General features: G+C 45.1%; 1 protein-coding gene across 1 annotated transcript in view; it reads right to left on the reverse strand.

The window, feature by feature from the left end:
- The window catches only part of LOC119654930, a 39,595-nt gene extending 19,769 nt beyond the window's left edge, over positions 1-19,826 (reverse strand). Inside the window, exons 1-8 of the mRNA XM_038060582.1 lie at positions 19,789-19,826; positions 19,502-19,730; positions 19,269-19,446; positions 19,052-19,210; positions 18,721-18,992; positions 18,471-18,639; positions 13,071-13,333; positions 12,806-13,016 (exon numbers count right to left, since the gene is read on the reverse strand). Coding sequence (XP_037916510.1) covers positions 12,806-13,016; positions 13,071-13,333; positions 18,471-18,639; positions 18,721-18,992; positions 19,052-19,210; positions 19,269-19,446; positions 19,502-19,730; positions 19,789-19,823 — 1,516 coding nt within the window. The 5' untranslated portion in view covers positions 19,824-19,826. The remainder of the gene's footprint in view (positions 1-12,805; positions 13,017-13,070; positions 13,334-18,470; positions 18,640-18,720; positions 18,993-19,051; positions 19,211-19,268; positions 19,447-19,501; positions 19,731-19,788) is intronic.
- Between the last annotated feature and the right edge of the window lie 294 nt (positions 19,827-20,120).

Below are 20,120 nucleotides of genomic sequence, written 5' to 3' on the forward strand. Positions count from 1 at the left end.
TATTGACATTCACAGTCTTCAATTTTCAAAGAAGCAACAAATTTAAGGTATTATAACTTTGTTAGTAATAGTGCGATTGCCACCAAACTTGGTAAGATCATGCTCTATATTATAGCCTATATCACTGCAAAATTTCATGGTACTAGGATGAACCTAAGGGGGGTTTCGAACCAATTACAAAAAATTGTAGTAATATACTATTATTAACTTTATTTAAACAGATATCGGCATGGAAGGTATTTCGGAGCTCAGGCACCATATAGTGGCTGCCTCCTGATTTTTTTTCAGATTTTTCGGTTTGATAGTTTCTGAGAATGGCCCCCTTAAAGAAGTGATCACTTTCAACCCCCCGCGCTCCACACCCTTCCAACGAATGTCAAAACTAAGATCGGCTTTGAAAAGTACTAATCGAGACCTTTAATTTGATACCCCACATGACTATCTTTGATGAAAAAAAATATTACACCCCCCTTTTGCATGTATGAGGACCCCCCCTTAAATTCGACGTAAAAGGATGTAATTCACTGTATGCGTGAGCGTTCACAGTTCCCACCTTTCTGCCAAATTTGGTGTCAATCGCTATAACCGTCTCCGAGAAAAATGCGTGTGACGGACAGACAGGCAGACAGACAGACAGACAGTAAACCGATTTTAATAAGGTTTTGTGTTTACACAAAACCTTAAAAAGGGCTAGGGAGAATTAGATTCTTCTTGAATGGAATTTTAATATTTCACACGAATTTCAATTATTCTCGTTACTTGCCCAGAGTTGTTGCAGAATATAGTGAACACTCTATTCCCAGTGGATCTGAATGGTACAAGTTTGCCTGCAGTACAGTTAAATCCCGACGAAGTTCCGATAGTGGAAAATGAGGAGGTTCTAGACGCAGCAAAAAGATTGATTGAAAAAAAGACTCCAGGACCGGATGGAATCCCTAACATTGCCCTGAAAGTAGCCGCCAGGACAGCACCAGGTATGTTTGCCCAAGTTTTCACGGCATGCCTTAGGGAAGGAGAATTCCCCGAAGTACAAAAGCTAATACTTATTCCGAAGGCAGGTAAACTATTGGGTGACCCCTCCTCATATAGGCCGATATGCCTGGTCAATACCATTGGCAAACTTTTTGAACGAGTAATATATAACAGACTGCTCGCTGTTGCGGAAAAGGAAGGAGGCCTTTCCGACAAACAATTCGGATTTCGTAAGGCAAAATCAACTGTCGATGCAATCAGCATGCTGACTGGTTTGGCTCAGGCTGCAATAGAAGAAGGAAAAAGCTGCGCAGTAATAACCCTCGACGTAAAAAATGCGTTCAATAGTGCAAAATGGAATAAAATCATCGAGGCACTCGACAAGATACAAGCCCCGAAGTACATTGTACGCATTGTAGTCGAGTTTCTCCTTGGGAGAAGACTTTACTGCGACTCGGACGATGGGCTAAAAATATTCCCGACAACTTGCGGAGTGCCACAGGGTTCTGTCCTGGGTCCCTTGCTGTGGCTAGTTATGTACGATGGAGTGTTGACGCTACGCCTACCGGACAACGTGACAACTATTGGCTTCGCCGATGATATCGGAATAACGGTGGTTGCAAAGCACCAAGACGAGATCGAGATCTATGCAAATGAAGCGATATGGGAGATCAATTCCTGGTTGAGAAATTCTGGCCTTTCACTTGCCGAGCATAAAACAAAAGTAGTTCTCATTATCAAGAGAAGAAAGAACACAACTGTGAAAATCAAAGTTGGCGGAAAGACAATTTACTCCCAACCATCGCTCAAATACTTGAGAGTAATTATTGACAGAAGACTCAACTTCAAAAGACACATTGAGTACGCCGCAACTAAAGCGTCTTCCATCGCTACAACGATCTCGAGGATACTACCGAACATTGGTGGGCCAAGACAAAGTCGACGTCTTCTGCTCTCCAGGGTAGTCAGCTCCGTGCTACTCTACGCAGCTCCAGTTTGGGCAACTGCTCTGAATAACATAGTGAACTGCCGAAAATTGGGAATGGCGTATCGGTTAAGTGCACTCCGGGTATGCAGTGCATATCGGACAACATCAGGAGAAGCGGCATATGTACTAGCAGGGATGCTCCCCATAGACATCTTGGCGAAGGAAAGTCGGCGACTCTACGACAAAACGTATGCAGCTGGAGAGTCTAGCGCATTTCGACGGCAGCTGGCACGGTGGGAATCTATCGAACGGTGGCAACAGCGATGGGACGAGTCCCAAACTGCTCGTTGGACATACCGCATCATTCTGGATATTCGGAGATGGTTTAAACGAAACCATGGGGAATTAAGCCACGAGCTAACACAATTCTTGAGTGGACATGGAGGTTATCGTGCTTATTTACATCGATTTGGTCACGACGAATCACCATGCTGCCCAAGATGTGGTAACGTGGCTGAGAATGCGGAGCATGTCATATTTGATTGCCCCAGGTTCACCGCGCACCGAACAAGAATGGAAGCGTTCGCAGACAGGCGTTTAACACCCGAAAACATTGTGGAGTTTATGCTGGAGTCAACGGATGCCTGGAACCAGGTTGTAAGGGAACTGCAAGCTATTCACCAACAGCTTAGGCAGGAAGAACTACGACGAAAACAAGGAAGGGAGAGAACCATAATGAGCCGCAGCTAAAAGCTGATCCAGCCCCGCGATGCAATACTTGATAGGAGTTCCGTGGGGAGAGTGGAATGAGAAGGAGGTGGTTTTAGTGAGTAGAAGTCTCACATAACTGCGTGGCAGGAGCCAGCAGTAGGTTTTGAACCTTTCCACCTTCCAACGCCGAAAAAAAAAAAAAAAAAAAGACGGACAGACAGACAGACAGAGGAACTAAAAGTTCAGAAGGGCCCAAAGTGCCCAAAGTAGGAACGTCGGCTAGCGAAGTGAAACCGAGAGAAAATAAGAGCGGTGGTTGGACTAAGGTCGTGAACAAGAAAAGAGACAAGAAACCAAAGATGCGAATTCGCCCGGAGGCAATTGTAATCTCCAGCAAAGGACATCTAACGTATGCGGAGATACTAAAGAAGGTGAAATCTGACCCCGACCTAAAAGACCTAGGCGGAAATGTCAGCAAAATCCGGAGGACCCAGAAAGCGGATCTCATGTTTGAACTGAAAAAATCCAGCGTGGGGAAAACTGACGGCTTTCGTAACCAAGTTTTAAACTCACTTGGGGAAAATGTCGCGGTTCGTTCCCAAAAACATGAGATCTATATCCAGTGCAAGGATCTCGATGAGGTAACATCCAGAGAAGAGATCTGCACTGCCTTGAAGGAACAATTCAAGTTGGAGGAATTTTGGGAAGCATCTATCGTGAGCCTAAGAAAAGCTTATGGCGGTACTCAAACGGCCACACTGCGACTGCCAGTAGAGTCAGCGCCGAAGTTGTTGGCCGTGGGGAAGGTTCGGATTGGATGGGTTGTTTGCCGACTAAGGGAACAGATCTCTTTAAAAAGGTGCTTCAAATGCCTAATGTTTGGACACTTCGCGAAGGCATGCACTACCGGCATCGATCGGTCCGATCGATGTCGAAGGTGTGGGGAAAAAGGACATATTGCCAAGGAGTGCCATAGAGACCCCAAATGCATTCTGTGCGAACAAAAGGAGGGAAGGGATAACCGGCATATTGCCGGAAGTGGTAAATGCCCAGAATTTAGGAAGGCGTTAACTGCAGTGAAAAAATGAGGTTAATACAAATAAACCTTAATCATTGCAAGGTCGCACAAGATTTGCTTGCGCAGACCACTTACGAATCCGCGATGGAGGTTGCTATCATTAGTGAACCGTACAGAAATCTTGACGGTGGTGTATGGGTCACAGATGCGAGTGGTGGAGCGGCGATATGGGCGTTCGGTCGTCAAGCCATACAATATAGTATGCGTCAGGCGGCTAGTGGCTTTGTGTGGGCGAAAATAAGCGGTATATTCGTATACAGCTGCTACGCTCCACCGAGCCTCACACTTCCTGAGTTTGAAGAATTGTTAGATGATCTTGTTCATGACGCAAGGGGACGAGGTCCAAAGGTGATAGCCGGTGACTTTAATGCGTGGGCTATCGAGTGGGGCAGCAAAGAGACTAACGCAAGGAGGCGGTGCTTATTAGAAGCATTTGCCCAGTTAGATGTAGTTCTGGCCAACGAAGGCAATGTAAACACTTATCGGAAAGGGGGAACTGGTTCAATTGTAGATCTGACTTTTGTCAGCCCTGCGCTGGCACGTGGCATGTCCTGGCAAGTTAGCGAGGACTTCACGTACAGCGACCACCAGGCGATCACCTTTGAACTAAGGACCGAGCCACAAGGCAGGGGACCCGCACCCCGGAAGCCGAAATCCAGAGGAACACCAGGATGGTCTGCAAAAGCGATGGATGAGCCAACATTCATGGAAGTGTGGCTAGACCTGCCTAGCAAAGCCGGCACGTCCACGGATAGAGCTCTCCATGTTACACAAAGCGTCTCCAAGGCATGTGACGCGTCGATGCCTAGGAGATGCTCATTCTACACTAGAAGACCCAATTATTGGTGGAATAGTGAACTTGCCAGTCTTCGATCGATTTGCCACAGAGCCAGACGAACGGCTCAGAGGGCAATAGGTAGGATCGATCAAAGGCAAAAGGAGTATGCCTATAGGGAAGCCCGCAAGAACCTCAAGCTCGCCATCCAGCGGAGTAAGAGGGAATGTTTCAAGGAGCTCTGTTTAGAAGCGGACATAAATCCGTGGGGTAGCGCCTATAAAATCGTGACAGGGCGATTCAGAGGCCGATCATCACCGCAGATCACGTGCCCTATGCTCTTGTTGAAAATAATCCAGGGGTTATTTCCCCAGCAAGAGCGGGGTACTAACACTTTCCAGCGTCCCCTGAATGTGACGCCGTTTCCACCAGTCACCAGGGACGAGCTGCTGGAGATCTGCAGTCGAATAGGCGACAGCAAAGCCCCGGGTCTGGACGGCATACCGAATAAGGCGCTCAAACTTGCCGTCAAATGTAGACCGGATATGTTCGCGGAGCTGTTCGAAGCGTGCATGTCCGAGGGTATCTTTCCAGCGACGTGGAAGCGGCAGAAGCTGGTGTTGCTGCCTAAGGCTGGCAAACCGCCAGGGGAACCGTCCTCCTATAGACCCATATGTCTTCTAGACACTATGGGGAAAATGTTGGAGCGGGTTATTTATAATAGACTACTCCCAGTCGTCGAGAGCCAAGGCGGCCTTTCAGATAGGCAGTATGGGTTCCGCAAAGCCAGATCAACCATTGATGCCATCAAAATGGTTACTGGCTTGGCCGAAAATGCAATTCACGGAAGGGGTTCTACCAGCAAATATTGTGTGGTGGTCACCCTGGATGTGAGGAATGCTTTTAACTCGGCCAATTGGAACCTTATACGAAAGTCTCTGGCGACGATTGGTGTTCCCACCTACCTTGCCACTATCATAGATAGCTATTTGCACGAGCGAACATTGTGGTATAATACCGATGATGGACCCAAGGAGTACATTGTCTCCGCGGGTGTCCCACAGGGCTCTGTACTGGGCCCACTACTGTGGAGCATCATGTACAATGATGTGCTTAACCTTCCGGTTCCGGAGGAGGCCACGGTGGTGGGTTACGCCGATGACATAGCACTGGTTGTGGTCGCAAAGCATCTCGAGGATGCTGAGTTGTACTCAAGCGAAGCAATCAGTGCTGTTAAGGCTTGGCTGGAAAGTGCTGGACTGGCACTCGCGGAGGAAAAGACGGAAGCGGTCCTCATCACTAAGCGCCGCAAAAGAAATTACGCCTGCGTCAGAATCGGGGATCGTATCATCACTTCCAAGCCGGCCATCAAATACTTGGGGGTGATGATAGACGGAAAACTCAATTTTAAGCAGCACATAGAGCATACTTTTAAAAAAGCATCCACCACGAGTATGGCTCTCGCAAGGATGATGCCGAACGTAGGAGGACCGCGGCATACTTGCAGGCTGCTCATAGCCAAGGTGGTGAGTTCTATCATGCTGTATGCAGTCCCAGTTTGGGGAAACGCGCTGCAGGTTTTAGGAAATGCATATAAACTGAGTAGGGTTTACAGAAGAACAGCCTTAAGGGTGTGTTCTGCCTTCAGGACCGTCTCAGACGATGCAGCGTTCATCATCTCGGGAATGATGCCAATTGACATCCTGGCAACCGAAATGATGAACATTTATAACACCAGGTCCATCTCTCCCTTATCGCAGGTGAAAAAAGCCGAAAGAGAGAGATCCATAAGCAGGTGGCAACAGCGATGGAACCAGTCAGAAAAAGGTCGTTGGACTTACAGGTTGATCCCTTCCATCAGGGAGTGGCTGGAGAGAAAGCATGGGGAGATCAATTATAATCTCACCCAGTTTCTCACCGGCCATGGAGGATACCGTCAATACCTGTACAGGTTTAAATTGGACACCTCGCCTAATTGTCCAAACTGCGACGAGGTCCCGGAGGACCCAGCGCACGTATTCTTCCAATGTCCTAGGTTCGTGGAAGAAAGGAGGAACCTAGAGGAAACTCTAGGTGAAGTGCTATCACCGGAAGATTTTGTCCGGAGAATGGTAGCTTGCCAGGAAGACTGGGATGCGATCAATTTCATGATCGCAGTGATCCAGGAGAAACTGCGAAAAGCAGAAGAAGTGAGGAAGGCGCGGTTACGGACCCCGCGGGAAGACGGAAGGAGACCTAGCTAAAGTAAACTAACTCCGCCCCGTGATGTAATACCTAAAGGTGGTTCCACGGGGTAGGGGGGGAGTCGGGGGTGGTTTTAGTGGGTAAAAATCCCACACGCTGGTGTGTCCAGACCAGTGTCTTTTGAAGATTTCCACCTCCTCAAAAAAAAAAAAAAAAAAAAAAAAGACAGACAGACAGACGGACAGACAGACAGACAGGCCTGTGCGGAGTTGCCAAATCTCCCATCAGGCGCGTCCCTTCGTGCGGATAAGGGAATGCTCGACGGATGCGTAGGAATATGCACATATACGCATTTGGAGGTGTGCGTGTATGGGCATGCTTATGCGCAGGCCGGGTAGGTGGGAAGTAAACGCCCGCCCGTGGATAAAAATTGGCTATGGGAAGGATACCCAGAAATAAAACCAAACATGGAGGAACAGAAGGAGAATAAAGTTACGGTGCAGGGCTTCGGAAACCCAGTACCGGCGGCTTTTGGGAGTGGGCAAGCAGGCTCCCGGCCGTCGATATCCCTCGACTGCAGTGCCTCGGTGGTGGATTACTTGGCCACCGTTGCATCAAATACTACAAGTAGCCTGGAGAAAGAGGCATTTAAAAGGAGTACATCACTCCCGAGAACGCCTGTTCAAAACCCAAGAAAAGATGGGGCACAAACTGGTCAGGTATTAGCCCATAGCGGGGTAACTACACCTGGTCGAAATATGTCGCAGGACTTAGTGGTTGATCCATTTAAGAGAAGCTCGACGATAGCGCGATCTCCTCCGAAATCAACCTTGATGAAGGAAGGAAATCTGGGAAGCATTCGGAAGGCTAATAAGTACGTAAGCGCCCAACGTGAAAACCAAGCGGAGGAGCTATGTCAGAGTCCGGAAGAATCATCGTTTGCCCTACTCGGAGGTAAAATAATAGAGTTGTCTGAATTTATTAAGGACAAACACAACGTGCACCAGGCCATCAAAAACATGGTGCGTACCATTCGGGTACTATACAATGGTGCCAAGGAAGAAAAAAAACGCCTCGAAGAAATCAAGCGTCACCCAGGCAACACAAGTGACACCCCCTCAACATCCAAAGGGCGGTAAACTTGAAAAAAGAAGTAGAGAGTGCGCGAACGATTCTTTCGGATGCTCACAGGACGCGAAAAGGCAAAAAGGCCTCTCACCGGCAAAAGGCAAGGGAAACAAAGTTACCAACATCGTGGAAACTGCGGCGCCGGCTCCAATTGACCCAAGGGAGGCAAAGCCTCAAAAAGGGACCAAGGAAGCATGGACCAAGGTTGGTGGAAGGAAAAACACGACGCAGAAAAGAAGATTACGGCCCGAATTAATCATCATCTCCAAAAAAGGGGATATGACTTACGCCGATATCCTTAGGAAGGTCAAATCCGATCCTGAGCTGATGGACCTTGGAGAAAACGTCAGCCGAATCAGGCGCTCCCAGAAAGGAGACTTGATGCTTGAGCTGAAGAAGTCTCCGGGCAAAACGGTGGAAAATTTCCTCGGCAAGGTGGAGAAGTCCTTAGGAGAAGAAGCTCAAGTACGGGCCAGAAAGCAGGAGCTTGTCATCGAATGCAAGGACATTGACGAAATCACGACCAAGGAGGATATCCGTGACGCCCTAGAAAAGCAGTTCGGACCACTTGGATTGCAAGATTCCGCAATCAGGGGACTGAGGAAGGCATACGGAGGCACGCAAACGGCAACTATAAGCTTACCAACTGAAGCAGCGTTCAAACTGCTGGCGGCTGGGAAAGTAAAAATAGGTTGGGTCGTTTGCCGACTCAGGGAGCAGGTATCCCTTAAGCGCTGCTTTAGATGCCTGGAATTCGGCCACATAGCGGCGAAATGCACCGGTGACTGTGACAGGTCAAAATGTTGCAGAAAATGTGGGGAAGAAGGCCATATGTTCAGGGAATGCAAGGCTGAGCCTGAATGCATGCTCTGCAAGGAAAAAAAGGGCGTCGACTGTCGGCACGTTGCAGGCAGCAGCAGATGCCCAGTGTTTAGGCGAGCCTTGAATGCAGTAAAAAAATGAGGTTGATACAAATCAACCTCAACCACTGCGAGGCAGCGCAAGACCTTCTTTCCCAGACCATCTATGAGAAGGGAATCGAAGCTGCCATAATCAGCGAGCCCTATCGCAACAATAAGAGCGGTGCCTGGACTGCAGATGAAACTGGCAAGGCGGCAATATGGGCGTGTGGAAATCAGGCCATTCAAGAAGTGATGGAGTTTCCAGAAGTTGGATTCGTCAGGGCAAAAATAGCTGGTATCTATATTTATAGTTGCTATGCTCCACCAAGCGCGACGATAACAGAATTCGAAGGAATGCTAGGTATGCTAGTCTCGGATGCAAGAAGTCGAAACCCCAAGATCATAGCTGGTGATTTCAACGCGTGGGCCGTGGATTGGGGCAGTCGCACTACGAACACCAGGGGCCGTATCCTGCTCGAGGCTTTCGCGGAGCTAGATTTGGTGCTTGCCAACACGGGAAACGCTTCCACTTTTCGTGGGACAGGGTCGGGCTCAATAGTCGATCTGACATATGTGAGTACCACATTGGCGAGGAGAATGACATGGTTTGTCAGTGAGCATTATACTCACAGCGACCACCAGGCGATTTTCCTCCAGATCGAATATGGGCCATGCGTCGATGCGTGTTCCCGTGAGGCTGGAAACCGGGGCTGGTCCGTGAAAGGGCTTGAGGAGGATGCATTCATAGAGATGCTATTGGGAGCCCAATGTCCCGGTGGTGCGGCTACGGAAAAGGTAGAGCAAATGATGGGACGCATAACAAGAGCATGCGACGCTGCTATGCCGAGGCGACGAGTTCTCGCAAAAAGGCGCTCAAACTATTGGTGGAATGAAGAGATCGCGGTGCTACGGAATGCATGTTTTCGTGCTAGAAGGATCTGCCAACGATCTAGAGCAAGACCAGACTTCGACGAGAAACGGCTAGCATATGTGAACCTTCGAGGTAGGCTTAAGCAGGCTATACGGACCAGCAAGCGAGAATGCTTCAAGGAGCTTTGCACAGAGGCAGACCAAAGCCCCTGGGGAACAGCGTACAGGATAGTTATGAAGAAGATGAGAGGGCGAACACCACAATTGACCTGTCCGCATCTTCTGCTCGATATCGTGACGGCGCTCTTCCCCCGGATAAAGGGGAGCGCAAACAACACAAGCGAGCACTCGACGTCTACACCATACCTGCGGTAACTGAGGAGGAACTTATGCAAATTTGCCGGAGAATTGGTGATAACAAAGCACCCGGTCTGGATGCTGTTCCCAATAGAGCCCTTAAACTCGCTGTTAAGACCAGACCCGACTGGTTTATCAGCGTGTTTGAGACATGCATGATAGAAGGAATTTTCCCCGATCGGTGGAAGAGGCAAAAACTAGTTTTGCTCCCGAAGCCGAATAAACATCCAGGACACCCTTCATCATACCGACCGATTTGCCTTATCGACACGGCAGGAAAGATGCTCGAAAGGGTCATCTACAACAGACTGCTCCCTATCATTGAATACAAGGATGGACTATCGGAGCGACAATTTGGATTTCGTCAAGCCCACTCAACCATCGACGCCGTAGACGTTGTTTTGAAGCTGGCTCGAGACGCGATGTCGTCTAAAAAATGCTGTGCCGTAGTGACATTGGACATCAAAAATGCGTTCAATTCCGCAAGCTGGGAGTGGATAAAAAGTTCACTGGCTAACACGGGTGTCCCTAGTTACTTGACTAAGCTCCTCAACAGTTACCTTTCGGAGAGGACACTTTGGTACGACACGGATGAGGGATCCAAGCAGTACACCGTCACCGCAGGAGTACCACAGGGCTCAGTGTTGGGTCCTCTCCTGTGGAACGTCATGTACAATGGGGTCCTTGTCCTTCCCGTGCCAAAGGAGGCCACGATAATCGGTTTCGCAGATGATCTAGCTGTGGTTGTCGTCGCGAAAGAACCTGAAGACGTCGAAATGTACGCTAACGAAACCATTAGCGCCATAAAAGCGTGGCTGGAGATGGTTCAGCTTGACCTTGCGGAACAAAAGACGGAGGCGGTCTTGATTACCAATCGTAGGAAGAGGAATACGATTAATATTCGCGTTGGTAGTCACGTCATCACTTCGAAGCCGGTTATCAAATACCTGGGGGTGATGATTGACGCTAAGATCAATTTCAGGGGACATCTGGACTATGCCTGTGAGAAAGCGGCAAATACCAGCGTATCATTAGCGCGGATGATGCCTAACATTGGAGATCCAAGGTATAGTCGCAGATTACTTGTGGCCGGAGTGGTTCGCTCCACACTAATATACGCGGCACCAGTTTGGGAGGAAGCATTAGCGTGTGAGAGTAATCGTAGGAGAGTAAATATGACTTACCGCTTAGTGGCGCTAAGGGTGTGCAGCGCCTTCAGAACAATATCAGGCGAGGCAGCGTGTGTTATTGCGGGAATGATCCCGATAGACATTCTGGCAAGTGAGACACGCTGCCTGTACGAGACAAGGAAAATAAATCCTCTTGAAAAGGATGCAGAACGCCGAAAGGCGGCAAGGCGAGAGTCGCTGGAAAAGTGGCAGAAGCGGTGGGATGACTCGCAGAGGGGTCGCTGGACCCACACTTTGATTCCCCGTATTGAAGAGTGGATCCAGCGACGACACGGTGAGATTAACTACCATCTGACGCAATTCCTGTCGGGACATGGCGGTTACAGGAAGTACCTGCACCAATTCAGGCTGGATGATTCTCCCTTGTGTCCTGAATGTGGTTGCACACCTGAGGACCCGGAGCATGTTATGTTCCACTGTCCACGATTTCTCTCAGAAAGGAGGAGTCTGGAAGACTCCCTGAAAACCACTCTAAGCCCGCAGAACATCGTCGGGGAAATGTTGAAATCGGAGGAAAACTGGTGTGCGGTGAACACCGCCATCAAACGAATACAAGAAGAACTGGCAAGAGCGGAGCGCGCAAGGAGGACGCGAAGAACGGAAGGCGTGGTCGCGTAAAGCACAGTCCACCCCGCGAAGTAATGCTTTGCGGCGGTCCCGCGGGGAAGGAAAAAGGAGAAAGTGGGGGTGGTTTTAGTGGGTGAGAATCCCACACGCTGCTGCAACCTGGCGCGGCAGTGTCTTTCTAAGATTTCCACCTCCATCCATAAAAAAAAAAAAAAAAAAAAGACAGACAGACAGACAGTAAACCGATTTTAATAAGGTTTTGTGTTTACACAAAACCTTAAAAAGGGCTAGGGAGAATTAGATTCTTCTTGAATGGAATTTTAATATTTCACATGAATTTCAATTATTCTCGTTAATTATGACGTCAGCATCTTATTTGCATGGCTTTGGAAGCAGTTAACTCGCAAGAAATTGCTAGGTTTAAACTAACTTAACTTTGACATTAATAGTTGGATTTTCATGAAACTTGGCATGTTGCTATAACTTTCGGCGTTAATTGTCTGATTTCCATGAAATTTAGCACATATATACGAAATATTGTCCCCTATGCTGGTACAAAATTCCACAATTCCAAAAGTCCTAGGATGAATTTAAGGGGTGTTTTTCAGTAAATTTCTAAAAAGTAGTCATATACTATTAGTAAGTTTATTTGAGCAGATATCGGAATGGGACATATTTTGAGGCCTAGATTTCATCTAAGCGCACCACCCTGATTTTTTTCGTATTTTTAGGTTGGGTAGTTTCCGAAATTATGTCCTGCCTCACTTCAAGTGCGTACATTTTGACTCCTTACTCACGCACTTTGCAATTTATGCCAAAACTAATGTTTCGGAAAGTATAAATCGGGATCTTTCATTTGATACCCTACACAACTATATCAGATGAAAAACATTTTTGAATCCCCCCTTTGCATGTATGGGGAGCCCCCCTTTAAACTCCACCTAAATTTATGCCACTCGCTGTATGCGTGAGATTGCATAGCTCCCATCTGTCCACCAAATTTCGTTCGGATCGGTTTAGCCGTTTTGGAGAAAAGTGCGTGTGACAGACAGACAGACAGACATTGAATCGATTTCAATAATGTTTTGTTTTACACAAAACCTTAAAAATGGAATTAGAGGTAAAATAAATAATAAAACTTACTTGTAACGAACATATAAGGAATGTTTGCACCAACCACGAAGAAAAAACATGAAAGAACCAACAGCTGAAATGTTCCAAATGCAAACAGTCGGACATCGAACAACAGTGTAAGTCCTTGCAGGATAACTGGCGGAATGTGGAGAGGCCTCTTTTTAGGCCTTTTCAATGTATTGGGATGCATCATTGAAACGTTGTAAGTAATACGAGCAGTCTGCAAACATTAATATTTAGGAGAAAAGCAGACAACTACAAAATATTCACCAACCTGATCTTCCTGTTGCGGAAGTGGACGCATTATTGATAGTGTCAAATCCTGATTTTGTTGGAATTCTGGTAAATTACCGAGGCTTCCTGGATAAAAAATATCCCTGCGGAACAGCGGTCTTGATTCAATGACTAAGTTCAAATCCCGGCGGCTGATCTCCATAATAGGCTTTTGAATTTTAAGCCTTTTTCGACAAAAAATTTTCCACCAACATGCAAGACAAAAATTCTCGAGGCGTCGTCTGCTATGCGGATCATATCTTTCTGTATAAGGATCAAAATCGAAAATATGTTAAATAATCAAAATTTCCCCGTTGACATAATAAACTACAGTCTTAGGGACATATCGATATAAACCTTATGGATGCCTAACTAACTAGTCGAAAAAACAAAAGAAATTAAGAGCAAACTCGTTGCCCTAAAAACCGAATATCTTTTGAATTTATATAGTTCCTTTTGCCAGTCATCTTTTTCGAAACGTAAATGTCTGTAAGAAGGTAGACAGAAAGGACTAACATGGACAAGAATTTAACCGGAAGCTAGACGCTTCGGGTATAAAGGTTTTGTGTTCATCTTCTGTGAGAAACTCTCAATGCACGTTTTTCCACTCGTACACCGCTAAAAATGCAAAACATTTGTTGATATGTCACCAACTCCGCAGCAACCCAGTCGTCCGGACCAAAATGAAGTGGCCAAGGAGAACCTCCAAGTGGTGGCACCGGGATGTACTCACTATGATTTGCCGGCCGTAATGCATTAGGCGAATGTTTCAAAGGCGATCAGACCCGAGTTTAGACAGGGACTCATCTGAAGTGGCAATAACGAAACCTTACCAGGGGTATACTGGAACCGTAGAAGCCAAAGCAGCCCCTTAATTCACATGGTTGATCCCCTAGTGGGGAGTGTGGTTACGTTCAAACGAACATAGACCTTTAGGCCTCAATATGGTGTTGCGTTTCAACACGGGTGCCGTATTCTTTCGGTAAAGATTTAGGTACGTCTTGCTAATGGTTTTGCCAGTATGAAAAAACTGAGCCATGCACTGAATATAGACTGTTACCGTTGTGTTTGTCTCAGTGGAGCTCTGTTTATGGTCACAAAATTAATCTGTGCCTTAAGAAAATCATGGGGTTAAGTCAACTCGACAGATACCCGCGTAAACCCACAGAAACGTAACTTTCATAACTTTGTTCACAATAGTTGCATTGTTTTCAAACTTTTCAGAATATTATTGCTTATAATGAAGCTGAAATTTGTACTTCCAGGAGGATTTTCGAGTAAATTTCCAAAATATAGTAATATGATATTATTAACTTTATTTGAGCAGATTTCATAACACATGCATATAACATATTTCGAGGCCTACATTTTGTATAGATGCACCACTGTGATTTTTTTTCCAATGTTTCGGGTGGATAGGTTCTGAAAAAGGGGCCTACTTCACTTTTTTGGGGCACGCATCTTCGGTCCTTACTCCGCTGTGTTTCATCCAAAATTGGAGGTAGATCATTTTCGAAAAGTACTAATTGAGTACTTTTATTTGACACCCAACATCATATTCTATATATGATATTAAAAATGCTGCTCCCTCTTCCGCATATTTTAGTTTTAACTTTACATTACTAACTTACTTTTTAAGAATGCAAAACAATTTATTTTTAATTTATATTTAAATATCTCGAGTCAATGCTATCAGCCAATGGAGAACTGCGTGGTGAAATTGTTTCACGCATTAACGCAACCTGGATGAGGTGGCATTCCACAACTGGTGTTCTTTGTGATCGACGTATCAGCGCACGTCCCAAATCTAAAATTTACTGCAATGTCGTCCGTCTGCCGCTCTCTATAGTTCTGATTGTTGACCGACTATAAAAAACAATGAACGGTGTCTTGCGGTAATGGGGACGAAGGTGTTGCATTGCACTGGTGGCGTGACACGTTTTGATCACGTCTGAAATGAGAATATCCGCGATCGATATGGGTTTGCACCGATCGTGGGAAAACTGCGAGACAGGCGTTTTCGACAGTGTGGTCACGTAATTCACGCTAACGAGAATTCACTTACCATTGAAGCCGGCTGAAACAACGGTGGCTTGATACGCTGGATGGGGATTTAAAGGCCTCGCGATTACATCCTGATCAGGTATTTGATAAAATAAAATGACGAAACCGATCACGACAAGCCGACTCCGCTTGTGAACGGGACAAAGGCTGAAGAAAAAAAAGGATGTGAGGAGCGACGAGTGCACTACAGCTCCGTGTCACATAGCTAAAAATGCCATTGCCCTCTATTTTTTAGAATGCGATTTAAATAAATCATTTGATGGAAACCCCTGTATTGATAATAGTCAACCTCACCCGCTTCACACTCCGAGTTTAATATTATTCGCAAATTCGCAAGAAATTGCTAGGTTTTAACTGTTTTAACTTTGACATTAATAGTTGGATTTTCATGAAACTTGGCATGTTCACGAGGCTGTCCTCTATGTCGGTGCAAAATTTAGTACTCCTAGGATGAACTTAAGAGGAGTTTTTAATCAATTTCTAAAAATTGATAATATACTATTAGTAAATTTATTTGAGCAGATACCGGAATTGGACATCTCTCTTAGATTTCACATAAGTGTTTCACACAAAACCTTAAAAAGGGCTGCAGATAAGTAGATTCTTGATAACTGCGACTTTAATATTTCACGCGAATGTCAATTATTCTCGTTAATTATAACGTCTTACTTGCGTCTTATTTGCATGGCTTTGGAAGCAGTTAATCCGCGCGAAATTGCTAAGTTTCAATGTTATAACTTTGGAGTTAGTAGCCAGATTTCCATGAAATTTAGCACGCATATACGAAATATTGTCCTCTATGCTGGTACAAAATTCGGAAGTCTTAGAATAAACTTAAGGGGGATTTTTCAGTAAATTTCTAAAAGTTAGTAATATGCTATTAGTAAGTTTATTTGAGCAGATATCGGAATGGGGCGTATTTTGAGGCCTAAATTTCATCTAAACGCACCACCCTGATTTTTTTCGGATTTTTAGGTCAAAACTAATGTCAGTTTCGGAAAGTACAAATCGAGACCTTTCATTTGATAGCCTACACGACTATATCCAGTGAAAAAAATTTTTGAATCCCCCCTTTGCATGTATGAAGATCCCCTTTAAACTCCACCTAAATTTATGCCACTCGCTGTATGCGTGGGAATCCATATCCCACCTGTCGACGAAATTTCGTTCCGATCGGTTTAGCCGTTTTGGAGAAAAGTACGGGTGACAGACAGACAAACGTTGAATCGATTTTCATAAGATTTGTTTTACACAAAACCTTAAGAAGTCGGGAAACCGGAAGCTTGACGCTTCAAGTATAGAAGGTTTTGTGTTTCCCTATGTGAGGAGCATAACGTGGTTCTCCATTGGCTGATAGCATTGACCCGAGATATTTAAATCACTCAGTTCTGGGCAGGTTACTGCCATTGGCATAACTGAGCGATTTAAATATCTCGAGGAACAGGTTACTGTCATTGCTAGAACTCAGAGATTTAAATATCTCGAGTTAATAATATCAGCCAATGGAGAAAGACGTTAGGCTCCTCACATAGTGAAACACAAACACCTGCGGTTTCCCCCCTTAATTTGCAAAGCCCGACGTTATCGCCGAGCTTGATATCACTCAGCACATTAGATCCGCCTTTAGTGTTTACCTAACATTTTGGAATTGCAGCTATCTCAATACCAACATCTATTTGAGGTTATTCCGCGCCAATGTTCTCTCTGCCGCTATATGCGAACAGGAGATGGAAAGTGCATGATGCATAATAATGGAGGCAGAGCGCAAATTTGTCGGGAAGTTCTGGTGAGAGCTGAAACACATCTTGGTGAGTTAGAAAATAGCGCGCGTAGGTGTGGTTGTGGCACTTTGCAAAATTTCAATTTATTAATAAATTCAGTTCATCACTAGTTAATCAGCGCAATCAATGGCTTCACTATTATATCTCGTGGACGCTGCTACACAGGTCAACCAACACATATACACTACTTTATGAAAACAGCTAGGTACAGACAAATTTACGCTTCGATCTGAAGAAAGCATTTTCACTATCAGTAACAGTCGCCTACTCAGATCTAAACGTTTTAAGTAGCTTGAATTGATTCTCTGAGCCAATCGTGAACTATTCCACAAAAATATCTATGTAATTTCGTAAATCATAAAAACTTGTCTGAAGTAGTACGCTTCACGCCAGTACATTAATACGACAAATTTATCACGTTTTACACGAACGGTGAAAATATTGCTATACGGCACAAATTTCCAGATGGAAATACACCGATTGCCGGTAGGAATAAAATTCACAGATCCTTTGGTGCCCTCCACAATTCCTTCCTTCCATGCTCTTTCTAATGAACACATCACATCATTTATAATGAAAAATAGAATGTGCAACTAGGGCGAGAAACGGGCCTATTTTTGTCATCGTTTCACTTCGTTCACGCATCAACACTAGTGTCATGGACAATGGGTAAGTTTTTGCTATAATTGAAAAAAGGATACTATATACAGGAGGAGCAAATCCAGCGACAAAGGGGCAGGGAATCTCATTGTGTACCTTTCGGGTATAGAGGATACATGGTTAATGTATTGGTGCGTGGTTGCATCGATGTCGTCTAGATTGTTTTCTTGTGTGCTTTCTCGATCCTCAGCAGGAAACCGATGCATCCAAAAGATTGATGCTGGATGCATCTACCTTTTGGCTCCCCACTTCTTACAAAAGCAAAGATGGATCAATTACCGAGAATGTTGCGAATTTTTGCCTCCATCAAGCTCCCTATAGAGGAATTCTGAAGCCTCATTCGCTCAGTGATTCCATTAAGATTCATGACCATTAATCTAAAATTAATGTATAAGGAAGCTCTGCCTTTGGTTCCCACTGGAATGTAGGAAGCCATAAGCAACTGTACAATGTCTATTGTCATGACAGATGCTGCCACGTACTCGCAGCAACTCGCACCCATATGCTCGCAACTAAGTGAGCGCATACACATGCACTGCATCACATACGCGGGACTAACACCAGCCCTTATGCGCAGAATTTTTGTCGAGCAACTCCCATCGCGGTCGAAAATGAGCAATGATTCTCCGCTGCCGATTGATCGCTGCCTTCAGTAACTTCTTTGCATTCAATTATTGACTAGATAAGACAGATGTGGACAAGAAAAAAGGAAAATATATTATAAATAAGATTTGAAAACTGACCAATCTGTGAAAGAATTGAGCATGCAATTGCAGCATATGCTTGCAAAGCAAGAGGATCACTTATTAACATAATATACTGTTACCTCATCTAATATCAACAGAAATTTTATCTGCCGGAGGGGGAAACGGAAACGAAAATAAACTTCAGCTCACTTAAATGTTGAACGATTGGCGCATTTGGTTCGATAACAGGCGTAGCATTCGTCCTTATAGATGCATTATCTTGGTGCGAGCTAGGGTGTATCGTTGGAAAGAACTTTGAATAACTCGCAAAATCCAACTCGACGGATTGTTCACTTTCTACATCTGATGGTGTTCCTGGCTTGAGGATTGAAATGTAACATAGAAATTATATTTAGAAAAGACAATCAACAGGAAATATGTGCTGCTCTCGGTTTGTTACCTCTGGTTCTTTGATTTGTGCAACACGGACCGGTAGCAAAGGCCGAAATAAAAAAGCCAGGATAGCAACAAGCAGGCAGAAAGCAGCTTGAAGCCTGAGAGTATTTCTCCACCCATAACGATCCACAAAGTCGCCATAAATCGGTGAAAATATCAATGTACCAACTCCAGATCCGCAAATTGCAATTCCAGTTACAAGCGCTCTATATTTCTCAAAATAATAGCCGACAATAATAGTTGCAGGAGCCATAACCATACCAAAACCCCAACCGGCTAAAAGGAACCTTTTGAGAGTTTATAAAAGACAAATCCTATCCACGCAATCAGCTTACCAATGAACCCGTAGCATACTGTAAGTCCCAACCAGGTCCTGCAATAAGACCCACCAAACACAGAAACAGCACATATAACGCCTCCAACCATCGCAACGGGTCGAAAACCTACTTTATTTGCAATTGCACTTACGACAGGGCCCACTAGGAAATACATACCTGTAATTAAGTAAACTATTGGCGACAAGGTACGGAGCAGAATTTTTCACCAAAATACCATTCATTAGCGAGCTTATCGTTATCGCTTTGCTGACATCTATATTCATATCCTTAGTCAGATCAGGAATTAGCCTGCCATATGTCAAACATATTCCATCAATAGTAGCATTGCAAATGAAAGACACCACAACAATCACCCAGCCCCAACCCCCATCAGGCGGAATAGTCATGTACACCTACAAGGAATATCGTGACTTTTTTGTCTTCTCAACAATGTTTAGAATAACTTACATAAATCGTCTCCGGTTGTTTTTCGGACCGGCGGATTATTGAAAAATCATCGTCGCTACCTAATTGGTAGAGCCACCTGTGACTCTTGAAAAAGTCGTAAATATCCTTTGACTCTTCCTCACGTACACTTTTATCCACTTCGGGCTCTTCTTCCGTCTCCTCTTCCTTGATCCGGACTTGGTCATCGTCCCCCTTAATCTGCACTTGTGTATCATCGGCAGTTGAAGGTCTAGAATAAAAAAAAAGGAATTTTCTCCTTCAAATGTTAAAAAAATACAAGTTAATACTTTCCAGGTGTCTCGTCGTCGGGGTCATCAGACATGTTTTCCGCTGATGGCAAAATGACATCGCACTGATAACTTTAGTAACGGAAACCTCAATAATTTCGCAGGCTACTGCAAGCAACAACAAATAAAAATTATTTCCCAAACATTTTACTTTAAATTAAACAAATCGAATTAGCTGTTTTTGGACAAGCCCGAAATCAAGAAGCTGGACTCTTCGGGTATGATAGGCTTTGTGTCTTTCTCATTTGAGGAACTTTGGATGGACGTTCTTCCATTGATGCATAGTTAAATACATACATAAGTACCTCATGGGATCAGTTAGAGATTATACA

Source organism: Hermetia illucens, chromosome 4 (assembly GCF_905115235.1).
Source record: "Hermetia illucens chromosome 4, iHerIll2.2.curated.20191125, whole genome shotgun sequence".
Lineage (NCBI taxonomy): Eukaryota > Metazoa > Arthropoda > Insecta > Diptera > Stratiomyidae > Hermetia > Hermetia illucens.